Raw genomic sequence first — 25443 nt, 5'->3', positions numbered from 1 at the left:
GAATTCACATATATCTATAATTACATGCTAAAAACAATTCAACTATTATTTGAAAAGTTTATTTTTTATATTTAAATATAACAGATATCTGTTCATTTTTTGTCAAAAATAATAATTTATAACATTAATAAAGAAAATCTATATTAATATCCTTATATTCTAACCAAAGACATCAATACTGATTAACACAAAACTATAGCTGTGTAGCTATAGGTTCTTGTGACAATAAGATAAAAAATAATACTAAGTTTCAATTATGAAGATATACTTCTTTCTACAGGTGAGCAATCTTTATAATGATCTCCCCAATGTAATTGAGAACATTCTTTAGAACAATATTTAGCTTCTAAACAAATTATACATGCTACAGTACTAGGTTTGCCACAATATAAACATATTTTAATTTCTTCCTCTTCAATATTTTCTTCCATAGTATTTGCAGGAACATTATTAGTTACACCAATTCTTAAATATGCTTCCATTGATATACTTCTAACATCCTTAATGTAATTTGTGGGAGGTCTCTCCAATGAAGTGTTGTGTGATTCCTTATTATTAAAATATTCAATGTTATTTGGAGATTTGAATGAAGATACTGTTAAGTCATCAGTAATAGTACCTTTTAAGTGTTGATGTTCTTGATATTCTTCAGGTTCTTCGGATTTTGGTGTATTTTCACTATTAGCATTAGTATCAACAACAGTTACTTGATCATTCTTAGAAGAAATTTCTACAGTAACTAGATGAGGATTTAACTGCAGCAGGGTGTCAAGCAATTTCATATTTGGTAGTGCTGATAACTTTTCTTTGACTACTTGAGGAATATTTTCAGTTATTTTTTTTGACTCATCTAAATTCTGTTCTTTGGTATTTGAATTATGTATATTCCTAGAGCTGTTTGGTTCCCTTTCCACTTTATTCTCTTGACATACATCAACATCTGATGTTTGATGACTTTGTAAATTCTGCTTAATCAAAGAACTATTTGTCTGTGAATTATCAGTTGCTTCATGTTCTTTTTCACGTTGGTTTTGTGTTATTGTAACATTTGAATTTTCTTCATAATTTGTGCAATTTTGTTTAATATTCATTGCATTATGCTGTTCTTGGTTACTTTCAGATGCTTCAACTTGACAGCATATTCCATTGTTTTCTTTTACTGTAATTTGTATCACTTTTGGAACATCAATTTCAATATTTTTAAGTATATTTGTTTGATAGTTATCTGGTAAAAGGTTTTTTATTGTTTTTTCTACTAGATGTTTTAGGAGTGTTTGGAAATAAAGTAATACAGATCTCTCTGAATGAATTTCTTGCCATTTCTCTGAAGTAAACTGTTGTTGTAACCAAGTGGTACAACCAAAGTAGTAGTCTAGTTGTTTCAGTAATATAAGTTTTTGGATATCAGAGATATATTTCAATATATCGAATAGGTTTGTTGTTGATTCTAGTGAAACTTGCAGATTTTCTTTCTTCTTTAATCGTCTGAGTGTACTTTTTTTTAATTGTTGAGATGATGCTACTTGTTCAGATGTACGATTTTGTAGAACTTCCATTGGTATCCTTTTTTGAGGAATTATTTTTTTATGTTTCTGTTCAATGTGTTGTGAATTTTTTGGTACAGGATGTGATATGTTCGTTGCAACCATAGTTTGTACAGGTTGTGGTATGTTACGATTTGATGATATAGATCGTGAGACACCTTGTAACCGAGTCCCCTGTGACATGTGTGTTGAGTTCATATTTTGCTGTGCAGGTTGTGGTATGTTACGATTTGGTGATACAGATCGTGAGACACCTTGTAACTGAGTCCCCTGTGACATATGTGTTGAGTTCATATTTTGCTGTACAGGTTGTGGTATGTTACGATTTGGTGATACAGATCGTAAGACACCTTGTAACTGAGTCCCCTGTGACATATGTGTTGAGTTCATATTTTGCTGTATGGTATAATTTGGTACATTTACATTACAATATGTATTTGATTGTGGTATAAAAACAGATGAAACATATTGTTGGTTTATAGATGATGCATTTGTAAGTGGTACAGAAGTATGTACTCCTCCTAATTGATTTCTTCCAGTAGGTGGAAATAAGGAATAGCTAGTAGTAGGAAAATAAGGAAGCAAGGGATAGCTTTGCCTAGCATGCATATTTGTTACTGGATTCTGCTTAGCAAAATTAACATTTGAAACTTTTTGTTGAGTAAAATTTGCATGCACTTGCATTCTATAAGTGTGTTGATGCATATTATTATTATGGCTGTTATTATTCACAATATTGGGATTTACCAATACATTACTTTGAAGAACATTATTTTGCAAGGGTAAGACTATTTGCTCTTGAAAATTCTGCTGAGGTTGGTTTGGAACAATGTTGAGGCAAAGTGTTTGACCTTGCTCAGAAGAAATAGAAAGCAAATATTGTAACTTGGATTGTACAGGTGAAGCCCATATATTCTGTGATACTTGTGCATCACATCTATTTTGGTTCAATGTTATTTGGTTTGGAACACCTACAGATTTTACAGTTCGACATTCATTCAGGTTATTTATTGTAGTCTTATTTTTGTTTAAAATTGGGACATAATAGGATTTGACTGATGGTGCATAACAAAACAACTCGTTTAATGATAGTGGTGGAATTACTGACATATTTTTGTTAAGCATAGATACAACTCCATTTGTTAGATCAATAAAATCGTCAATATTCAACATTTTTCTTAATTTTTGTAATTCCATAGTTAATAATTTATCATAATTTAAATTAGTAATTGGAGATATCCGTATATTCTGAATTAAATTATGTATCTTTACAAGAATAACATACACAGATTTTGAAAGTTGTAAATCCATATAATATTTCTTCATATTCTCTGGAATTGTTGTTCGACTAGCAGTTTCAGATACAGGTGCAGGAATAGAAACTGCTGTTTCAGTTTCTGTATTTTTATGTGAAAATTGAACAACAGTAGATGTAACACTGTTTACAGGTGTGGGACACCATCTGGCACCTAGTTCTGCACTAGATAAAACTCTTAATTTACCTTGAGGTAACTTATTGGATTGAATATCTTTCTTTTCTGAGATATTTAATTCAGAATTTTTCACTGCTAATTCATTCTCATTATTTTTCACATTAGATATATTATTTGTAGAAATAACATTATCAGTTTTATTTGTATTAGAAGATAATTGTACTTTTTTATTTTCTTCAGTATGGTTTAATCTTCTTTCTGTAATACTTTGATTACTATTAATTTGTATTTCTGACAATTTTTTTAAATTTGAACTTTCACCAACATCTGCATTCATGTCAATTTCTTGAATACTAAGAACATTTCTATTTGATCCGATCTGACAAGTTTTAAAAAGTCTCATATGAAGAAGATCATTAAAATCTTTTGTATCTGAATTACTTTTTTCAGATCCTGAAAAGTCTTTACTTATAGCTACTGTATCATGACTTGAGATACAAATTTCCGGAATGTCAGAAGGTAATATATTATTTATTTCTGTTGTTGCTTTCTTTTTTGTTGTAGAAACATTAACTTTTGATTGCTCAGTTATTTGGAATATATCTGTAACACTTGATGCATGCTTACTTTTCTCAATATTATTCTTCTCAGAAAAATTGATGAACTTATTTCGAGATAATTCTTTTTTCTCTATTTCAATATTATGTGTTTTGTTTTCATATGTATTATTTCGTAATTTATTACATTCAATTTCCACGAAATTTGTTGCACCTTCAATTTGGTTAGTAGTTTTATTATTTGTATTACCCTTAACTTCATTTGATTCATGTATTGTATCAACATTGACAATAGTTCCCTGAGATGTATCTTCATCTGGTTTCTGAATTATATTGGCAATGGTACTCTGAGATGTATCTTCATTTGATTTATGACTTGTATCAACATTGGCAATGATTCCCTGAGATATATCTTCATTTGATTCATGAATTACATTAACATTGAGAATGGTCCCCTGAGATGTATCTTCATCTGATTTCTGAATTATATTGGCAATCGTACCCTGAGATGTACCTTCATTTGATTTATGATTTGTATCAACATTGGCAATGATTCCCTGAGATGTATCTTCATTTGATTCATGAATTACAGCATTGACAATGGTCCTCTGAGATGTATCTTCGTTTAATCCATAATTTGTGTCAACATTGACAATGGTCTCCTGAGATGTACTCTTATTCAATTTATGAATTACATCAAGATTAGTAATGGTCCCTTGAGATATATCATCATTTGGTTTATGACTTACATCAACATTAGCAATGATCCCCTGAGATGTATCTTCATTTGATTTCTCAATTATATCAACATGGGCAGCAGTCATAGTTATATTTCTTTCAGCAACATACACTCCAGACTCACAAGAATCAACAGAATCCTTTTTTCTTGTCTTTCTAAATCTTTCTTCTATAATATTTTGCTCTTGTTCATCTTCACTAATACTTAAACAATCTCCAAAATATGTTCGTAACCTATCTTTTATTTTTCTTTTTTTTTTGATAATTTCTTTATGCTTATCTGAAACTAATAGTTTACGCAGCTTTCTTTTATGTGTATTTTCTCTCATTTTTGTTACTTCTTCAGTGTTATGGTTACGATTTAATGTACTGTCCTCATGTTTAGAGTATATATTTTTGTCTGGTATAGAATTCACTTTCATATCTATAAGCTTCTTATCATTATGTAATTTTTTGCGGTTATCCAATTTTATGCTTTTAGTATATACTTCCTTATAATCGTCTGATTTTATAGAATCACTTACCTTCTTGGCAAAACAAGAATTTAGTTTCAATTTAGGTTCAATGCGTTTTTTTTTATATTTATTAAACATTAATGTTCTGTTTGAACCTACTTCGTCCGATATTAAATTAGGAATTTCTCGGATTTTTTGAGTATCTTTATGTTTACGATTACAATGATGATTTTCATCTTTATCACATTTTTTACTTGAAACTACATTATTTTCCAGTTTTCTTGTATTAGTGGATTTTTCATCCACTCTCATTTTCGAGGAAATACTTTTATCCAACTGTTTTAGCGTTTCATCAAAGGAATGCATTGTTGCTAATGGATTTTTTAACTTATAACATATGTTTGGTATGAATAATTCTCGATTGCTGCTTATCAATGCAGTTTCATGTGCTTTCACACCATCCGCTTTTTTTATATATTTGCTCTCTTCTTTGATAAATCTTTCCGTCTTGTTTGATTTATATATATCTTCAATTCGCGGACGCAAATTTAAAGCGTTTGTTCTGAGATTATCAATGATATTCTTTTCTCTTTCATTTTCCGACAAGTTTTTAAATCTGAAACGTAAATATAATAAAATGAGAGTACTGCTTCAAAATTAAGCTAAAAATGTTTTACGATATGTATAAAATTAAGCTGTTCTAAAATCAATTTCATTTAATAACTTAAGAAATTTTATATATTCTGTAATATTATTCGCTTATAAAATTTATGGCAAAAACATAATTTAAGCGATTAACAGCATTTCTCTAGAGTTCTGAAAATAATTTTCTTTTTAACGTATCATTTTCGAATTAAATACCATGAAAATAAATAAATCCAGGTTTTTAATTATTTATTTCTCTTATATGTTCTAAGCTCCACAAGTTATCACAACTTCAATTTCACATTTTTTTCGAAGGCCTAACTACATATCGGAAGTAAACCAATTCTTAGCTACGATTTAGAAAATTTAATTCTTTGATTATTACAGAAATAACATCAGTTGTATATAAATTGTTCATAGTAATAATCGCAATAAGCTAAAACCAACAATTTTAACGGGACATCGCATTTCTTCGAGTCATCCGGTAAATGTTTTTTATTTGTTCCTAATTGTTGTTTACAATTATTTTCATTTAAATGGTTCCTTATTCTTTTTGTGAGCCATGGTATTGTATAACGTCATACGTCAGTTATTAATAGCACTTTTCTTCCAATATTCAAAGTGACCAACTAATAAGCTACAGCAATACAATGTGTTATTTACTGAATGATAATTGGGAAACATAACCGCGATGTATATATGTATGTGTATATACTATATATGCATAAATCGAACATGTATACTAGCACATATTATACAATAATGTGTAAAAAACTTAGACCACCCACTAAATAGACTTGTCTTTACAAATGAATATAAAGATACTTAATATTATATAAAATCTATTGTTACTTCTTAAGAGATATTTTATTCGAGAATTGTCTAGAATTCGCTCATGAAATATCGATTAATTTTTTTTCCAGGATTTTGACAAATAATTTTTTCAATAAATTTCCTCCTTCAGTATTTCATCTAATTTATCTATGTCTTTGATTTCCTTCTTTTTCACAGCTTATTTTAAATTGTTACAGACGCTTGTAACATTTAATTTAAGAATTTTTTTAAGGAAATATTTCTAAAAGATTTATGAACCAAAAAGAACAATAAATAAATAACATCACAAAAGAAATATCTAAAGACTCATTTTTATATAACATCGCATTGTTGTTTCTAAAAATATGATTATTATGAGGTCATTATGAGATCACTATTGTAAATTGTAACAAACCCTAACCCAAAGCGTTTGCACAGTATTATATGTTCTTAAATTTTTAAGACATATTGTTTGTCGTGCGCATTCCTCCTACATATACTGTTTGTAAGAGAAACTTCACTTCAACTTGTGATATTTTAAATGGAACAAGGATTTTTAACACATTAGAATGCTATATAATTTGCACACAAATTACGTACCCATATATATACAATTTTCAAAATTTTATTTCATTTGCTTATTATTGTATTACTGTATCTAATAAGTATACCATTATACTAGAACTAAGTAATCAGTTTATACTAATTATTAGTTCCCAGATTTCGAATTAGTTCGAAAACGATATTTGACATTGTGCACATGACTATTTTCCAAGTGAATATTGAATTGCAATGAATATTAAATTAGAGGAAATTTAAAATGCGACAAAATTTAAATTTTTCTTTATATCCTTTAACAACAGCAACTATGTGTCTGTATTAAAATAATTGATTGTCATATAATAGTAAAAATGTTGATATGCCTTTCGGTTGATGAATATTGCTCAACGTTTCACTGACTCAATTACGATATTGTTGAATAAAAAAGATATATGTATGATTAAAAATAATCATGTTTGCACTCTTTAATAGAGCAAATGAGAAAAAAGTTGGCACACGTAAAGAAGCGTATTTAGAACACAACACACATAATATTTATAATCAATTAATATCACAAAAATCTTCTATCTCTATTCTTCTATTTTAGATCTATTTTGCACCATATAATAATGTGATCTTTTCTAATCACAATATACTACATGAATATATATTAACTTGTATAATAAATACAATAGGGTTTATACATTTGTGTTATTAAAATCTATAAAAAAATTCAAAGGAACATTAATAACTGATAATTGTGTTATAGTTTTGTTTACATTAAAGTTACAATTACATCATTTTCTCTGATTAATCGAACAAACGCACATTTGCGTACTTACTATATCTTATACCAAACAATTATTGATAAAAGACCTCTTACCATATTAATATATGTAGGTATAATTTATTTTACAATATATACAGAATAATTGGGCCTTACTTGCTCAACAAGAATCAAACGGACAGAACATTCATCCTATTCCTATTATCGACTCAATAATTGCAAACTTACCTATATCTTCTATATGGTATCTGCCGCGTAAGGACTACACGCGGTTTCGTCGCTAATTGTATCAAGCCTTGATGTACCTGTCTACGTGATAATCCAAGATTCTGTAGGTCCGCTTTCAACTGAAACAATCGCCATCGTATTTTATGGTTATATTCCCGCGACATCGTCAACGGTTTTCTATTTCTAAATATCCAAAAAAATACTCGAAGAAAAAAGAAGACGAGCGTCTCTCGTTCATGTTTTCGTTACATTCGTTTCTTTTAGTCAGGCGATTTTGATCATTCCACTTTTTACATGTACAATACGACATTGTGGATAACGTATAAAATATCTTTGTAATTTGCCAGAAGAATCGATCGTGAGTATGAACCGCACCTTTCTCAGCTCTTCGCAACGGCGAACTGGTCCGATGCAGTAAAGCCAGCATTTTAACGCGAGGTTGTCATAGTTCATGGCTCCCGTTTGTGTGTTTTCGGACATCATTCCAATGATATACTTTCTCTCTTGCTCCTTCGTGTATTAAACGTTTCGGACGAATAGGACATACGCAGTTCAGCTGGTTAGTGACAGGTGAAACAAGTTGGTAAACACAGTGTTACGTTGCTCCAGACGAACGATCTGCCAGTCGGATATCAAAGTTGTCTCACGATCATCATATCTGTGCAACGATTGTGATGGCTTAGTGGAGATTTTTCCTTATAACCCTCTCCCCTCAAATCGTCTTTTGTTTGAAACGTGCAGTTGAGAAAAGAGAAAATAAGATGGCGATAGAAGTTGATTTTATTTAGATAAAATCCTGTTATAACATTGGTAAATCGTTTGTTAACTATATACTTGAAAGCATGCAATAAGCATCAAGATAATAATCATATTTTTACCAGACGTCTTCTTAGATTTTGAGGTGCGTACACTCTGGCCATAAAAACATTTATCGCATTAATATTATGTTTTTAATGAGAAAATGAAATTTGGCAAGTGGTGTCGGTTTATGTCAGGGTTTCTACTTTCTTCCTAATTATAAAATATATCCTTCATACATTCTGCGCATACAAGATCATAAAATTATTTTTTATGAATTGTCAATAGGCTTTTATTATAAAAAAATGACAATATCACACGTGTTAAATTATTATTATTATTATTCATATTGTTCACAATTTTGATAATGCCAGCATGCAACATGATATTTCTTTTAGAATAAATTCTTGTTACTGTAATGAAGTCTTCGATATATTAAATCCGTATGGCTTTTATTCGCAAAGAAAATATCGATACAATTATAAAGCAAGCCTGATCGTGATTCAAAAGCAATTTTATACTTTTGCCATGAAACTTATCACTCGTCAAAAAGCACGATTTATACTGAATTCTCCGAACTCTCTACCCCCATTTATATAGAAATATTACGTCACCGTCACGGAAATCATAATCAAACAAAAATTTTATCTGTTTTACACCAAGAGCTTCCTTTCGTGCCCCCCTATACAAACACGCATTGAACTTTGGTCGAATCGCATAATTGCAGTAGCAGTAGATAATGCGAATATAAATATGCGAATAGATAACTAAACAAAGTAGCATATGTAAAACAATCCTCGACAAATAATAATGAGAATAATTGTAGTTGGATCAAAGGAGCGTTTTTGTCAAAATAAAGTATATACTTAGAAGTGACGCAAAAATGATAAATTTATGAAAATATCGCGTGTATATTATACATATAATTATATAAATAATTATTTTACTATACTAATTAGTATATTATATAATTAAATGTGTATAAATTGTGGAAGAATTGATGCTCAAAATATAGCAAGATAAACTGCACTACGAGTAATCTGATTACCTATAATGATAACAGTTCAAGGAATAGAATCCATAAAGAATTTCTTTGATGTTTAATTTTTTATCTTTTCTAACCATTGATTGAAAATGCTTTAATTTGAATTAATAATGCGATTACTAGAAAACGCAAGAGCAATGCCAGCAGTTTGTCACGCGTAAACTGAGACGGATACGGTAATCTAAGAAAAATGTTGATATAGCAGAATGTATATATGTATGTATTAGGCAGATACGTATTTAGAGTTCAAGGAATAGAATCCATAAAGAATTTCTTTGACGTTTAATCTTTTATCTTTTTTAATCATTGATTGAAAATGCTTTAGTTTGAATTAATAATGCGATTACTAGAAAACGCAGGAGCAATGCCAGCAGTTTGTCACGCGTAAACTGAGACTGCATATCATGTATGCATCAGGCAGATGCATTCTTAAAGTTCAAGGAATAAAATCCATAAAGAGTTTTTTTGATGTTTAATCTTTTATTTTTTTTTTTTTTTTTTTTTTTAATCATTGATTGAAAATGCTTTAGTTTGAATTAATAATGTGATTACCAGAAAACGTCAGTAAGATCAATGCCAACAATTTGTCACGCTTGATCTTAGACGGATGCAGTAATCTAAGATTGTTGATATAGCAAAATGTATATATCTATATATCAGATGCATACTTAGAATTGTTATTATTATAGGTAACCAGGATACTCGCACTATAATTTCTCTTGTTATTATATGAGCATCAATTCTTCCACAATTTATACTTAGATGTATACTTGCTATATACAGGGTGGTTGGTAACTGGTGGTACAAGCGGAAAGGGAGTGATTCTACGCGAAAAAAAGAAGTCGAAAATATAGAATAAAAATTTTTCGTTTGAGGCTTTGTTTTCGAGAAATTCGACTTTGAAAATTTACTTTCACAATTCCGAGTAATTATGCTAGTAGGTTCAGTCAAATGTTTAGGCTTTGCTACTAACGCTTTGGGAGCCGGAGACGCGAATTCGCGTTTTTCATTTACCAACGGTTGGGAACCGGAAACGCGAATTCGCGTCTCTCATATTTCATGCGGTATCTTATAAATATATGAACTATTGTTAAATAAAACAGTAAAAAAGGTAATGGATGCTATAAACGAAATGTTATGAAAATATTTTTACATTACATGCTTGAATAATACGAAACTGTTATCTATATATTAGATATAATATTGTAGTATCATGGAAAAATCATTTAAGAAAGATCCGATGAACTATAGTGTAGGTAGAAAGTGGAAGTGCCAGAAGGGGCGGGAAATTCCAATAGACCATGTGGCTCATCGGTATGTCCACTGTCCTTCAGAAAAATAATTACTTGGAAAAGGCAAACGTGACCATCTGTAGCCATAAACGGCTGCGGAACACGTGTGGGAATACAAAAACTCTGATAAAGGGATGTTTTGGCGGAGAAAGTTAGTCATTAGTTGGACTCTGAAAAGGAAACACCCAGCAGACCTCACAAAGGACACAACCTAACAAACACGAAGATGGTACCCCACTGGGGGTAGCCACCCACATGATAATCAAACAGCTAAAAAATTCTACTGGGCAAATTGTGAATGTAAAGAATTAAATAAAAAAGAAAGGAAAAAATTAGTTGGGCTCAGTTGGTAGTTAGTCACAGGTCGTGAGTACTTAGTTGCGATTTGTTGGTTGTCGATTGTTGTGAGTCGTGAGTTGCAGAAGTTGATTAGTTGTACCAATTTAGTTGTTTTAGTTATATTACATTACTACATTAAGAAATAGCTCTAATTAAATAGTCATAGTTTCCTGTTTCATCATTGTAGATAAAAATATATAAATTACTATAATATTATAACTTTGAATCTTTTTCAATCGCTCTAGAAACATCCAGGAATTCAGGCTATATGCTTATCAGATCCCTATAGTGCTAAAATCCGATAATAACCTAATTAATAAGTGTGTATATGTCGCGAATGAATGAGTGACAGCATATTACGTAAGTGTGTAAATGCTGTAGTTTTGACGTACTATCAACGCAAGGAGTAAGAATGACTTTGAAGTAATGTCAAACAGAATTTATACCTGCTAGCGGCAAGTTCGTAAGCGAGTCCAGTCTTACTAGACCGATGACGACTCTTGACAAACGCGAAGCGAAGTAACACACAGACTTTTCATTCGATAGAGTTACGACGTTTTGTCCAAGCGTGATATTTTTGGTTTCCCATATATTATGAATGTTGCAATGTTTTATGGTGGAATGGATTGTGAGTTTATTATATGCATATGAAAAACATAACTTCTTCAAAATTCTCAGGAACGGTACACTCAGATGTTTCCCATAAATCATCGTGCCCTACGTGCTACATATTCAGCACAATTGCAATTGTCTCCTGCATTGCATAGATAAGAAATATTTGGAATAAAAGGCCTTTCTGTCTTCTGCGTGCTCTTCAAGAAATTTCAAGAGCATGGCGAAGTAGAATTCTCCATACTTAACTCCATCATGAAAGTTTATTCTATGAAGTCCATTTCAAAAATTAGTAAAGATAGCAACGACTAGCCACTTAAGTTTCTTACCTTTTGACCTAAGCTCATCCCATAAACTTCCGAACAAACGCTCGCTCAAATTATAATCGTAGACAGACTTAAAAAGATAGCATCAAGAAGACACTTGGTGTCTGGCTTGTAAGCAAAAACGAAAGACAAAGTTGCAGTTGCACAAACGTTAGGTTCCTCTAGCCCGTGACGTAGTATGGGAGAGGACTTAATTTATGGTATATTCAAGTGTCCTAGCTTTCTCTTTTTAAGCTATGTACGGAACTACAAAGTTGCCTCGATTCTCAAGTGGCCTTGTGCCTTAAGCCGAATTTACATTGTTCCATCTTGAAGGAAAACAGCTGATGAACACTGGAGGCAATTCGCCGAATTTTGAAAAATATGAGAACACAAAGACAAAGGCGACAGTGGATCCTAGAATTATATAAAAGACGACTGCAATATGGAAATTTCACTCAGACATTTTCGTTAAATCCTCGAAAATCAGAAGTTTTCCTGACCATAAGCGAAACTTAACGATATATGACAAGAATGCGTGTAAAAAAATAAAACTTAAAAATAGTAGCGAAGTCACATCCGTTCCATAACCTATTGCTAATGTTTTTGACAAAATTGTCTTAATATGTGTTCAAACGAACCGACTAAAGAGCTGCGACTTTAGCCACTTGCGCTAGAAAGACGTGCCACGCACATCGAGATGCTTTTGTTCCAAAATCGCCAGGAACGTGTATACCGTGTCACGTAAAATGGATAAATAACGTTGAACAGAGAAAAGGATGTTGTACAAGAACAGCAACTAGAACGAGAACTGCCCGGGCTGGGTGAAGTCTCGGCTTATATACACCCTGGCTTGGGGATGTTGGGGGGTTTGGTGTGGATTCTAAGGAGTCCGAAAGTCGGGGTTGGGGCCTTATCTCTGATGGGGACTAAGATGCGTCGCGGCGTTGGCGCCCGACAGTCGGGAGTCGATGTCTTGTACCTGAGAGGTAATTGGTGTCACAACCGCGTCGATAGGTATTTGTCACAGAAATAAAAATGATGTACGCTGCACGTCGGTTAACTGTCAGATCGTTTGTTTATCAAGCTACAGTTCCAGAGTGCACGGGGGCACATAGAGTCATCGATATCTTGGAAATATTTCAGAATCGATACAGTATCTCATACGGATGTATGTACTCCAAAATGTACTTTATGTAAGACCCTACCAACGCGCTGAGGCGCTGCTTAAAAGATTGCACTCGCAGACGTGACAAAGTAACGCCTCACCGCGTCTTATATTGTAGCGCACGGCACACGCAACCGTAAGTTTATTGGTAGCGCAAATGGTTAATCTCGCCAAAAAGACCCCGACAATCGTTGACTAGCCACGCGGCAGCCTCGCATTGTCTATATCTATATATATAGCTATACAACCCAGAAAAACAGATGATAGGTCCGAAGGTTCCAAGCTTCACATTTTCTTACAGACTTGTCTTCCGCCTTACCTGATAAAAGGATACGATAGGATAGATGAAAAACTAATAACGGACCAAAACCCTCGCTTATGTCCCTTCACGTTTGATAACACAGGCGTTAAACATCTCACGGCGTCACAGTGACGTTTACATCAGTGCAACTTCAAAAAAGATTTATTAATGATACTTATTGCGCCTGACAACTATTCTAATATCCGAGGTTACTTACGATGTCCACCGTCATACTAGCAATCTAGTTATAAAGACTCAATCAGCGATTGAGAATTCCTTTCTTTCTGATTGTAAAAGGTGTAAGTATTGGATGAAAATTCTCTATTAACTTTTACTCATAATACAAATTTGAGAGACAAAAATAAATTCTTTAATTAGACCTAAAAGTTTTAATCAGTAGCACGTTGAATACTTAAATACATAATCCTTACTGTCATAATGACGACATCTAAATACACAGTTCTCACCATCAACATATAAGATGTTTAAATTTTTTTCTAGTTTCTACGTTTTCCTCCTGATGGGAAAAAGCTATTCCCCTCTTATCTTCGATCTCACTATGAAGGAAGATCCTCACATTCATAACAATTTTTCCCCACATTCTACCTGCAGGTCTGTTTAAATACCAGCCCCGAAAAGACAGTATCAGTAGTCCGAAAAAAATCCCAAAGAATCCAAAGTTAGTCACAACAAACTTGTACACAATTGTTTTAATCAAACACAACTCTGTAAGAAAAGTTATATAAAGAAAAACCTGCATTTTAAGTAACTGCAACCATTCAGAGAACCTCGTTGATATTAATATTAATCGATTTTAAAAATATATTTTTGTTTAATTAATTTATATCTAATATAAATAGTTTATTTAATCAACTTTTATCTAATATAGCACTGCAGTCATATTAAAATAAATAACTTATTTGAAATAAGTGTCATTTCAAGTGTTTTCAAATAAAAATAATCCCTGCGGTCCCTCAGAAGATACTTTACGACGCCCTAGCTAGACTAAAGAAAACTCTTCACTCTTCATTCCTCCACATGGTAAGAACGATCGGTCTTTATCAACAGCATTGATTTAGTAGCATTTCCAAGATATCTCACGAACTATCACTTGACTATTTGCATTTTTTTCGAGGATGATTTCAATTCCCAAAACTATACTATGGCATTTATAAAAATATATAAGTTTGTATTTAAGGATTAACTGGTTTATATATACGTAATTCTAGCGTTCTCTAATTTCTTTGAGATAAGGTTATTGTATCATATTAGAAGAGTAGCAGGATCATATTACTCCTCTTCAGCAACAAACAATTCTGAGAAATTTGATGTAACAGTATATCCACCAGAGTAAACGCGAAGAACGAAATACGAATACTTTTTAGTTAGAAATATGTACACAATAATGCAATAAAACTCTATGAATCCTATAATAAAAGTAATATCTTCCATTATGCTAAAGCTACGAATTTGGATTGTTTTTACTTAGTAATTAATAGACTAATAAAAAAAAAATTTTTTTAAATAATTTTTACTGAGCTGATAGTTTCAAATAATGATGTTAAAAAGAGAAGAAAAACCAAACAAGAACCTTATAAAGTAACTAAAGTATATATGTCAGGCTTAAATATGTTGCAAATTATCAGGAAACCAAATAACACTACGTTTGACTACTTCCTAGTATTCAAGTATTTGTCTAACATCTGTGATCAATTTATATGTTTACCAACTTACATCTTCCCTTGAATGAACAGTACATACGTATATACAAACAGAAGTTTTCTGCACGACACAATTACATAAGTTCATGTAAAATAATTGTAAAGAATCCAATAAAATTTCCATAAAATTCACTAAATATACTGTAGAAATAATGATATCCTTATGAGCATATTTTAATTATTAATTATTTTACGAATAAAACGAAAGCAATGCAGAAAGCTAACAGCACCCTGATATCCAAGTCTCACAGTTTCTTTTTTGTTCGTTTTTCACAATTAACAATACATAATTCAATTTCTAATATGTATTTTTACATGATGCTTATTATTACTAATAATATATTGAAAATGTATACAAATAAAATTGTTCTCTTGTAAATTAATAATATCCAATGGTTCCAACTTTTACATAAATACAAATAAATGAACATCACTCTTGAATAAATGAAAAAATATATTAAACAAAAAGACGAAACAACTAACGATTGCAGATGCCTCAGATATTAACGATTACAAATGTAATTTGCACTATTCTTGCAAACAAACGAACTATCACTTTGCCTAATTCTACCAGTATCATCCACTCATTTAACTTCACAAAATCGTATCACAGGAACACATAGTACATATCACTTTATACTCTATCTTTAATGAATCTTCTAGAATAGGCTTCTTCTACTACTACTAAAAATCAATTCGAAATTTCGAATTCTTTCTTTATATCAAGCAATCAAGTACAAGAACTATACCTAACAGTTTTTTAGACCTGTAACTTCTCAGTTAAAAGATAATACCTTGTACAACGCTTGCCTGCACCTCCTACAAAAGTCTAATGTTTGCAGCGGTGCTTTTCGTTGAATCCACGGCAACGAATGTTTCAAGCACACTATGATCCTTTCCTCCAATCTATTTAAGTTGCAACCGGGACACAATCGTTTTATTCTGATATTTGCGTTATGGTATTTAGTATCCGGTATATCCAGTTGAACTGTCTTCTTTTGTAGCATTTCGCATGCAGTACTATCCAACTACCTGATGTTTCCCGGCTGTTGGTGTACGCTGACTGCTGAAGAGATCCTGGACCTAGCCCTTATGATTTGGTGGGGATATATAACCAACCACTTGAAGCGACTTCTAGTCTCTAATTGGTCACAATTTGTCACGTTTGCCACGACCACACTGAAATACAAAGGAATGGGATAATGTGTATTTTTTTTACGTTATATCATTTATTTAGGATTACTTATAGGGTCTATCGTTTTACAGTTGTATTTTCCTTTAAGGATTGTGTTTCATTACGCTTAAACGCCGCTTGTACGAAATATATACAATGTTGCAAATCTGTGACGTTATATGGAAGTAAGTGTACTTGGAGGAATTTTTCACCCAATTCTCTGAACAATATATATAACGTTATGTTTGATAATGGTTCCCCGAATAGAAAGTAACCTTGAGATAACATATTAGAGATTAATGTTGTTAGATAATTTGCATATAAATTATATTTACTAAATATACATATAAGCTCTGCTTCTGTAATATACAAAGTGTATATACATAATAGAGTTCAAGAGAATCATTAGTGGGGACTGGCTCTTGAAGCTATAAATTATTTCTAGATATACGCTCAAATACGCTAACAAAAAAAAGACGATTGAATGTCTTTGTTTATATATGTAATTCTTCCGAAAACGAATTGTTTTTGTGAAATCTATAATTACATGAAATAATTTTAATCGATAACGAAACGATAATAAAATTGTATAAGATAAATAATATTGAAATTAAAAAATTCTAAAGTAGCAAAACCCAACATAAAGATATAAATCTTGTTGCTTCAATTGTATCGTATTTTCTTATTACTTACATCGTATAAAATTGATTACTGTTGATATTTAATTTCTTATTACGTACTTGATTAACTTGCGTTGTTATAGGATATTGCCGTTGCACGAACAATCGTTGATACATAATGAACTGAATAGTTGAAATATATTAGTAATACCTTTGCCATCTAATTCTATAAAGTTGTTGTTAATCAATTAGGTGGCAGCCGTAACATTTGGTCTGAAAAATAGATAATGCTACTAATTACAATTAAAAAATTGATGAATTGTTTGTTTTCGAAATGAGGTTGATTTTTGTAAAAACACTTCATAATAAAAAATAATTATTTTATACTTATTTATTATAAACAACAAAAGAAATTTTAATTTTTAATATTGTTAATTATATCTGAACGTGAAATGGGTTGAAAAAATGTTTCAAACACACCAGAGTTTTTAGTGTTTAGTTGAGGTCTGGAGTTCAAGATTACGGTCTCGTTTGCCAAGTTGAATAATAAAAAAAATAATAATGACAAAAATAACGCATAAAATTGTTAACGATATTGCCCACTGTATCACTCCAAATTGCATTATTATAGCCTTTTATTTCTCAGATAGGATATCATAATTTTTAGTTACTAATTTTACTTTATCATAGGGATGTATATTTATAGAAAATAACTAAGTTCAGTTGTTTCAAAGATTGCAAATGTTTTTTAAATTTCCCAAATCAGAAAAATATTTTATGATCGCAAATCGTATTTTTGTTTGATATCAAAAATTAAACTTCAGAACTATGCATTCAATTTCTATAATCGAAATTAAAAAATATGTATTAGAAAGATTAATGGTAATCCGACATAAAAGAAGTTGTAAGCTTAATTTTATTAGCCATAAACTTTTAGCAATATGAGCCTATTTTATAAAATAGTAAATTTCACATATGTATGTACATACATATATGTATATAGATATAACTGAAATTTAATTAGTTCATAATATCATACGTCGATATCAAATTGTTAATTCAACAAGCAGTGACATCTAACATAAAGTACTGTCAACTTTACTGCCATATTGAGCAGGCCAATGCACTTCTTATATCACTATTTGGACATTCGGTGACAAGAACCTAATAAATTTTATAACGAAATATCAGTCTGTCCTGTTGATTATACATTTGACTGATAAAAAGTTTATGTTATAACTATTCACATTTGAAGATGGGTAAGCGTTTCACAAAACGTTTGCAATGTGACTATAACAAAAACAACATAACCTACAACATAACAACATAATAATAAAAAAAAAATTTTCCACACTTTCTTTATATCAACTCATGTCATACTGAATGTAATTTGTATATCAATTTACGCTTTGATATTTTTCATGCGATTAGCATTTTTAATCACATAAAATTTTATAGCAGAAATAGTTAAATAAAATTACTTTGTGCTATCAGTTACAATCATGTGCTGGAATAGAAGACTGGAAATTTAATGTCGAATAAAAATACGAGAATAAATTGCAAAAAGTGGAAAGAATGCCGAGTTGTGGCAGCCTGTTCAGGATCATTAGACGGCGCCTCGTACTTGGGCTCATCTTTGCTTTGTCTCTTACCTACTGCGCCTTTTCTCTTTTTCGTAACGAGGTAAACAATATCGGAAAATTGTATTGAAATATATATTATAAGTATATGAAAGGTTGCATGATCAAACATATGAATTTTAATTTGGAGTTTAGAACAGAATATTATCTGATCCCTAGAAAAAGACATTTGCTTTGGATAATGATCTTGATGACATGGACCCTATGCTAATTAATGACAATAACGATGACTTAATTTCTGATGATGATGCATTATCGGAGCAATTGAGAGTATCTGGTAAACCACCACTGTGGCAGATGGCAATTGTTGATCAAGGGGCAAACGAGAATCCATTAAATGTGGAAGCAGTGTCAAATTTAAATGACACCGATACTATGGTTCATCCTTGTCGTAATTCCATACAGGTACATTACATTCTGGAATAATGAAAATAATATGTTAAATTAAGTGACATTCTGATTTCTTATCGTTCTGATAGGGCAAAGTTCTAATAGTAGATGAGCGTGGCATTGTATGCTCTAGACAAGAAATTTTGCCTAATGGTTGTTGTAATATGGAACAAAAAGATTCTAATAAAAATGAGGATACATCAACTATAGCCAAGAAAGAGAGGTATAGTTGTAAAACATGTAATGCTCAAGGGTGCTGTGCTATCTATGAATATTGTGTTTCCTGCTGCCTACATCCTGGCAAGGTGGCTTTTAATTTTTCCTTTTTCTTTTTTTTTTTTTTAATTATAGAGAATAACAGAAGTATTAATGATGCATTGTTATTAACAGCAAATAAAGGGGAGGAAGGATGTGCTATTAGGTTTACTTAGAGACAATCATAAAGCACACAGGGACCAAGATGTAGTGAAGAAACGGCTTCGCAATCTAGACCGTTTCCAAGTTTGTTTGGCTGCGTGTCGTACTTCCAGCGCAAGCGTCCGGCACGAAAATACCTATAAAGATCCACATTCGAAGCATTGTTACACTCTTCAACCACCATATTCACATCAAAGACATCGTCGTGATGTTGATTCATACAATAATAATGACGACAACTCTGTTGTCGTTGCATCTTTTTCTGTTATGCCATTACTTACCCTCTTCTCTCCTTTCTGCCTATTTATACATGCAAACAACAATTCGCTTTTACTATCGTGTAACTACCGTTTACCGATGTTTGATTATTACTTTCACCACGTACAACCACCTTGAAATATAAGCTAAATTTATCGTATAATGTTTTTGATAAAAATGATTGAGATCAGCGTACGAGGTTGGATTTCTAACGTTATAGATTGTGGTAGCTAATGCTTCAGCGAGGAGGAAGTTTTCCATTCGATTTTGAATTTTACTCACCTAATTTTTATTGATAATAATTTTAAAAACAAAGCAACGACTTGACTTATTCTTTGGTTTATGACATATGTCTGAATATAAACATTTTATTACTAAGTGATAGCAAGAGATGGATTGCTTCCATCTTTGTAATTTATTCATGCTTGATTCACGAATTAGAAAGAAATGAAAAAAGCCATGTCGTCTGGTTCCATTTTGAGGTATGTCCGGCACATGGTCATAAGTAAATTTTTTGAAAAGAACTATATGTATTTCGTGATTTGAAGAGACAGATTATATTCAAGTTTGTATAAAAATGTGTTTGAATCATACGGTGAAAGTGGTCTGATTCTACAAATCCAAACATATGTGTGCCAGGAAGCAACACCCGGAAAGGAAAATGATATAAATTCAGAAAATTGAAAACATAGAAATCGAAGATTAAGCAATTCCTTAAAGGATGAAGAGATACAGTAAATTGATATTTTCAAAAATTAGATTCGAAAAAATTTACAAAATTTTTATAAAAGTTTTTATTTAACTCCTCAAGGTAAAAGGAAATCAGTATTGATCTGAAATCAATGTAAGTATTAAATTGGAAAATTAAAAGTGTTTGAATGATATCATAACATTTGAAACATTCACTTGAAGATAGGTTTATTATGTTACTTAAGAACAAAAATTACTTTGGGGCTGGAACAAATGGCACCGGTTAACCGTAACGTTTTATACACTACTCGACAATATTTAGTCATAGATCTTAAATTTCATGTTACAAAACTTAAATGATTTTAACCATAAACTTTCATTATATTCAACATTTTATATTTTAATTTTCTTTAAATTTATATTTTCGAACAAAAATTAAATTTTCGGCTATTAGGAAAAATTTAAAGAAATTGTATTGTTGAAAAAATAATAAGAAATTTTGGCTTTTTTAGAAAAAAAGAAACATTCCATATTTTACAATAAGGAGATTGTATAAATTCTAATTTTCCAGTAAAATACTTGATAAAATCGAGTGTTCTCGTATTCTACGAGGACAAAAAGGAAATCGATATTACTTAAAGCACTAAATCCGATATTAGAAGGTTTTGTAATTAGCATACTGTATATAGCCGTGATATTTGTCTTGGTGAAAGTCTCCACACATCGAGAATACTTCTATTTTGTATATTTTTACGGAAAATTTCATAGTTTATTTTCTTCACATCGTTCATCATGATCAAGCCGTTACATGGATTTCATCGGTGGATTACATCGATTGTTACATCGGTTGTTAATCATAACGTCGTCACGAATCCGGGAAGATAAATACATATATAAGTATTAGAGAAATAAGATCAGCCCCCAAACACGACGTCTGTGACGATGACTAACGAACGAATAATAAATCAGCTACTGATGGAATGCAATGATTTATTTTCGATTGTGGGGTAATGTAATTAACTATTTAAATTCCAAGCTTACGCTGCTGTTGAATAATTAAGCAAACAATATGTAATGTTTGTGCGCACGCATTGATTGTGGCTGATAAAATTGGAATTCCGTGGCATATATCGACATTCTCCGAAATTTTTGAATACGTCCTATTATTCATGTTGCTGCGTATTTGAAATGTCAGTCATTTTCAAAACTGTTTGCGGCTGGTTTATATCGTAAGAAATTTATTTTTATTTCTTTTGTGTCTCGTAAATTCATTTTATTTTATCGCTTATTGATTTATTTGATTTTGAATGTTTTACGGAGATCGGTGTACTTTTGATGTCATCCGACGAAGATCTCTTTTGGTATCAAACGAGAGACCAGCAAGTATTTATTTTTTCCATAAAATAATAGCTGAATTGACCTCAGTCTGATTCACTTTTTTTTTTAAATATAGCACTTCTGCTATTTTTTTTTATAGGATTTTTATTCTGAGATAATGCTGAAACAAAAATTTATAAACGAATTAGATGAAACATTTTCGAAATTTCATTAACGGGATGAGATATATATGTATATAGCAAGAAAGAATTCAGTAAAGTTTTATGAAAGGTATGATATTATTTTTTATTTTTTATCTTTTAGTAACTATTGCAATGAATAAAAAAATGATTCGTTAGAAATATTACTCTTAATTAGGACGACAAAAATAAGTGGCTTTAGAGAGATTATGTAGTCAATAAATTAAATATCATCAAACCAAAATTTCTCAAAAAAAGAAAATATCACAGAACAAGTGGTTCGTGTTTATTTTTCCCTCCACAAAAGATTTTCTAGACGAGTTGTAGAAAGTATTTCCAACATGCAGGCTGTAAACATGTTTGCTTGCGGTCTAGCACTATCTTTTTGTGATAACTGCATCCTAGATCAAGCTGCTAGTGCTTCGTTAAGCTATGAACAATTTTTTTCTCATTCCCCGTTTGATTTTCGTTCAGTGATATTTAAAACTGATTCTATAAATGTCGAAAGTTGAGCTCTTTCAATTTAATTGCAGTGTCCGCGAAAACTTATGATCTTTTCTTCCGATTGAAATAACATTTCCAAATATAAACGAAAATGGTAAAGAAACCTATTAAAGCAGCTAACAATAATATTGGCTTTTCCGTAAAACTGTCGTTTTCTCGTTTTTAATGTGGTTTTTGTTATCAAGGAAGAAAGAAGAACATTGGAGTATGTATACACGTAAATTTTTATATCTTTTATTTATCATTCTTCAACCAATTCAAAGTAGTATCGATATAGTTTTCGTAGATACGTGTGTCGATCATCGAACTACGATATTTTTAAATCTTTATTACTAAAATAGTAAACAGCTAATATTCACATATTGTATCGTTCGAAGAAGCGAAAGTATAAGTTTTGTAAATAATTATAATTTTACGACACTCGTATTTTAAAGAAGCTATTTTTGAATTGGATATTTAGCATTCAGAGCAATTTCATTCATCAATTGTAATAATGCTTTTTCCATTTATTTTTTATGTTCATCGTATTTCCAATAACCAAACGTGCCATGAACGCTACTTCCGTAAGTATTATTAATGACGCATAAAGGTTCCATTGATCGAGAATCAACTAAAAGAATTCTCTCGAGTTTTACCTAATTAATTCGGCGGATAGGAAAGTGCAGCGTTACATTCGAACATAGATACACATGCGCAGATATAAACATGTATACACATCGATTTTCGAATGTCAGTAACTATAAAACAAAGTCTAAAACGCGAGTTCTGTTATTCTTCATTTCTCTCTTATTTTGGTTTATTGAACCATCTCATAAATTTTCTACCAGCTGTTGCCGAACGCCCACTATAACCACGAAAAATCTCAGGAGACGACGTCTCTCTCATTTCAACAAAGAACAGATCTTTCAATTTTAAGGAAATATTTATCATACCGTTGAAACGGGAAATCAAGTATGTCATTAATGATTCTTTTCATCTTCTTCAAAGTTAAGAAACTTCTTAGCGACTGAAAAATATGATTAATTCAGAACGCTGTGAAGAATGCAGCAGAGTTAATCTTTGATATCTTAATTAGTTTAAACGATTGAAATTACAAGGAAAGAAGAAGTTACCTTACTTTTTCAACTTCTCAATAACAACATCGATCATTGTCCTCAGGTTTCTTGGCACGATCGGGATTTCAGATTTTTTCGTTGTGTCAAACTCTTTGTGGATTTACAGAAAAAGGGCGTGTAGTAAGTGGAAAACCCGTTCTGCTTAGAAATCGCGATTCCAAATTGCAGTGTCGACGGGCGGTCTTCATTGGAAATGCAGATCCTCCTCTCCTATTCTTTCTCGTACGTCGTCGGTACGGAACAAGGACAGTGGGAACTCGAAAACGTAGAAAATCGAATTGCTAGGATATCTGATGCATAGCCCAGGTTCATTTCCATAACTTCCACCAACGGTAAATCATAACGTCACGAAAACAATTAGTTAATGGGAAGTGGACAAAGTTTACGTCGCGGTCCAGTTATACTTTAATAGAGTCAGGGCATTTTAAACTTCCATTGTCATCACTAGATATCGGTCTATTGTACCTCGAAACTATTGTTCAAATCAATCAGACCGGCTGCGCTTGTAACTTACAACCCTCTGTCTTCCAAGTCTGAATTGAATTTGGCGAACGAATCGAGCAGATCATTGAACGATCTTCTCGAATGATAAGACCACTCTTTTTCGCTTCATCGCGATAATTCTATTGATTTTCGTTTTGATTGCTCAGAAATGGCGATTTGAGATGTATATACTTTTGAAGATAGTAAGGGTATATTTAGAAGTTGTTTCAATGGTGTTGGAAACATTGTTTTTTCGTTTGACATAATAAAAGTGAAAGATTTACAATGGATATAAGTAATTTTCGTTGACCCTGTCTTCTTATTTAAATTGCCTTCATAGAATGTCATATTTCTTTCATAATAGTAATATCTATCTTTATTAACGATTAAGAAAAAACGTATTATAAAAATTTAAAGTAGGAACCTGCAGTATGTAATATCAATTTAAATAATATATGAAATTTATTAATTTATATGGTCAATTTCATTGAAAAAATATGTAGGCATGAATTTTCTTAAACCGACTTCATTTTATTTATATTTTAGTCCCGCATCATAAATACGGTACTTTGGACATGTGCAATTAGTCACTTAAAATGTATTAAATCATACATATTTTGTTGATTTGAAAAGTAATATGTAGGGTGTCCCCAATTTAAATGTCAAGACGTTTTCACTTCGTTCTGGAGACAATCGCGGAAAAAGAAACAAAAACGTTTTCGTTCTTTTAATTATTTATTTACACTTGTGTATTCCAAGAGACCAAATCATAGCTGTAGTGCACTTGATATCTCCAGGGCAATATCTAGCTGCAATTAGAACGATCAATGTTAGATATAATGCTTGCATTGTTGCAGAGGGCCAGCATTTTGAACAGTATCTTCATAAAATAGATGATAGCACGATAAGTGCAAATAAGTGTAAATAAATAAATGAGCAAACGAATACTTCTTTTTCTTCTTTCTTCATTTACAATTAGTTTATCGATCCCTTATAGGTTCCCGAAGTTTCGACATTAAATTGGGGGGCATGTTGTATGTATTAAATACGTTAATATATTATTAAATAATCGACTTCCGTGTACGAAGAGTTTGCCGCAAGTTTGGTTGGAAAAATGTTGTTTTCGAACATAGATACATGCATAATGCAAAGAAAGGTTTCCTGTTCGAGTGAATATGGTAAAGTACGAGCTATTTCATAAATTTTCAGTGAGCATTGGGAATCGAGTCGACGAATAATATATAGGATCCCTCATTGTAGGGAAACGTTTATTTTGAAATAAAAATTTAATTCAAATGCGATGTAATGTGCGAT

The 25443-nt window shown here is 31.4% G+C and overlaps 2 protein-coding genes across 3 annotated transcripts; one reads left to right on the top strand and one right to left on the bottom strand.

Moving 5' to 3' along the window:
* Positions 1-45: 45 nt before the first annotated feature.
* On the bottom strand, positions 46-16449 carry LOC138179786 (protein PF3D7_1417600). Its single transcript, XM_069112925.1, has 4 exons — positions 16116-16449; positions 7741-7859; positions 4284-5343; positions 46-4196 (listed from the first exon to the last, which is right to left on the bottom strand). Exons 1-4 carry the CDS (start codon positions 16326-16328, stop codon positions 255-257), a joined length of 5334 nt encoding a protein of 1777 aa, XP_068969026.1. The 5' UTR covers positions 16329-16449; the 3' UTR covers positions 46-254.
* A 1768-nt stretch (positions 16450-18217) lies between these two features.
* LOC138179985 (SREBP regulating gene protein) lies at positions 18218-20081 on the top strand. 2 transcript variants are annotated; one of them, XM_069113322.1, is made up of 5 exons: positions 18218-18374; positions 18610-18798; positions 18915-19160; positions 19235-19450; positions 19536-20081. In XM_069113322.1, the coding sequence occupies exons 2-5, from the start codon at positions 18691-18693 to the stop codon at positions 19956-19958; spliced, it is 993 nt and encodes a 330-aa protein (XP_068969423.1). In that variant the 5' UTR covers positions 18218-18374; positions 18610-18690; the 3' UTR covers positions 19959-20081. The 2 variants fall into 2 exon arrangements, with proteins under 2 accessions (XP_068969423.1, XP_068969424.1); XM_069113323.1 differs by lacking the exon at positions 18218-18374 and adding an exon at positions 18380-18500 and having other exon boundaries at positions 18577-18798; positions 18891-19160.
* Positions 20082-25443: the final 5362 nt, after the last annotated feature.

Source organism: Bombus flavifrons, chromosome 5 (genome assembly GCF_040668555.2).
Source record: "Bombus flavifrons isolate JBK064 chromosome 5, iyBomFlav1_principal, whole genome shotgun sequence".
Classification (NCBI taxonomy): Eukaryota; Metazoa; Arthropoda; class Insecta; order Hymenoptera; family Apidae; genus Bombus; species Bombus flavifrons.
This window is presented reverse-complemented; position numbering and strand designations above follow the sequence as displayed.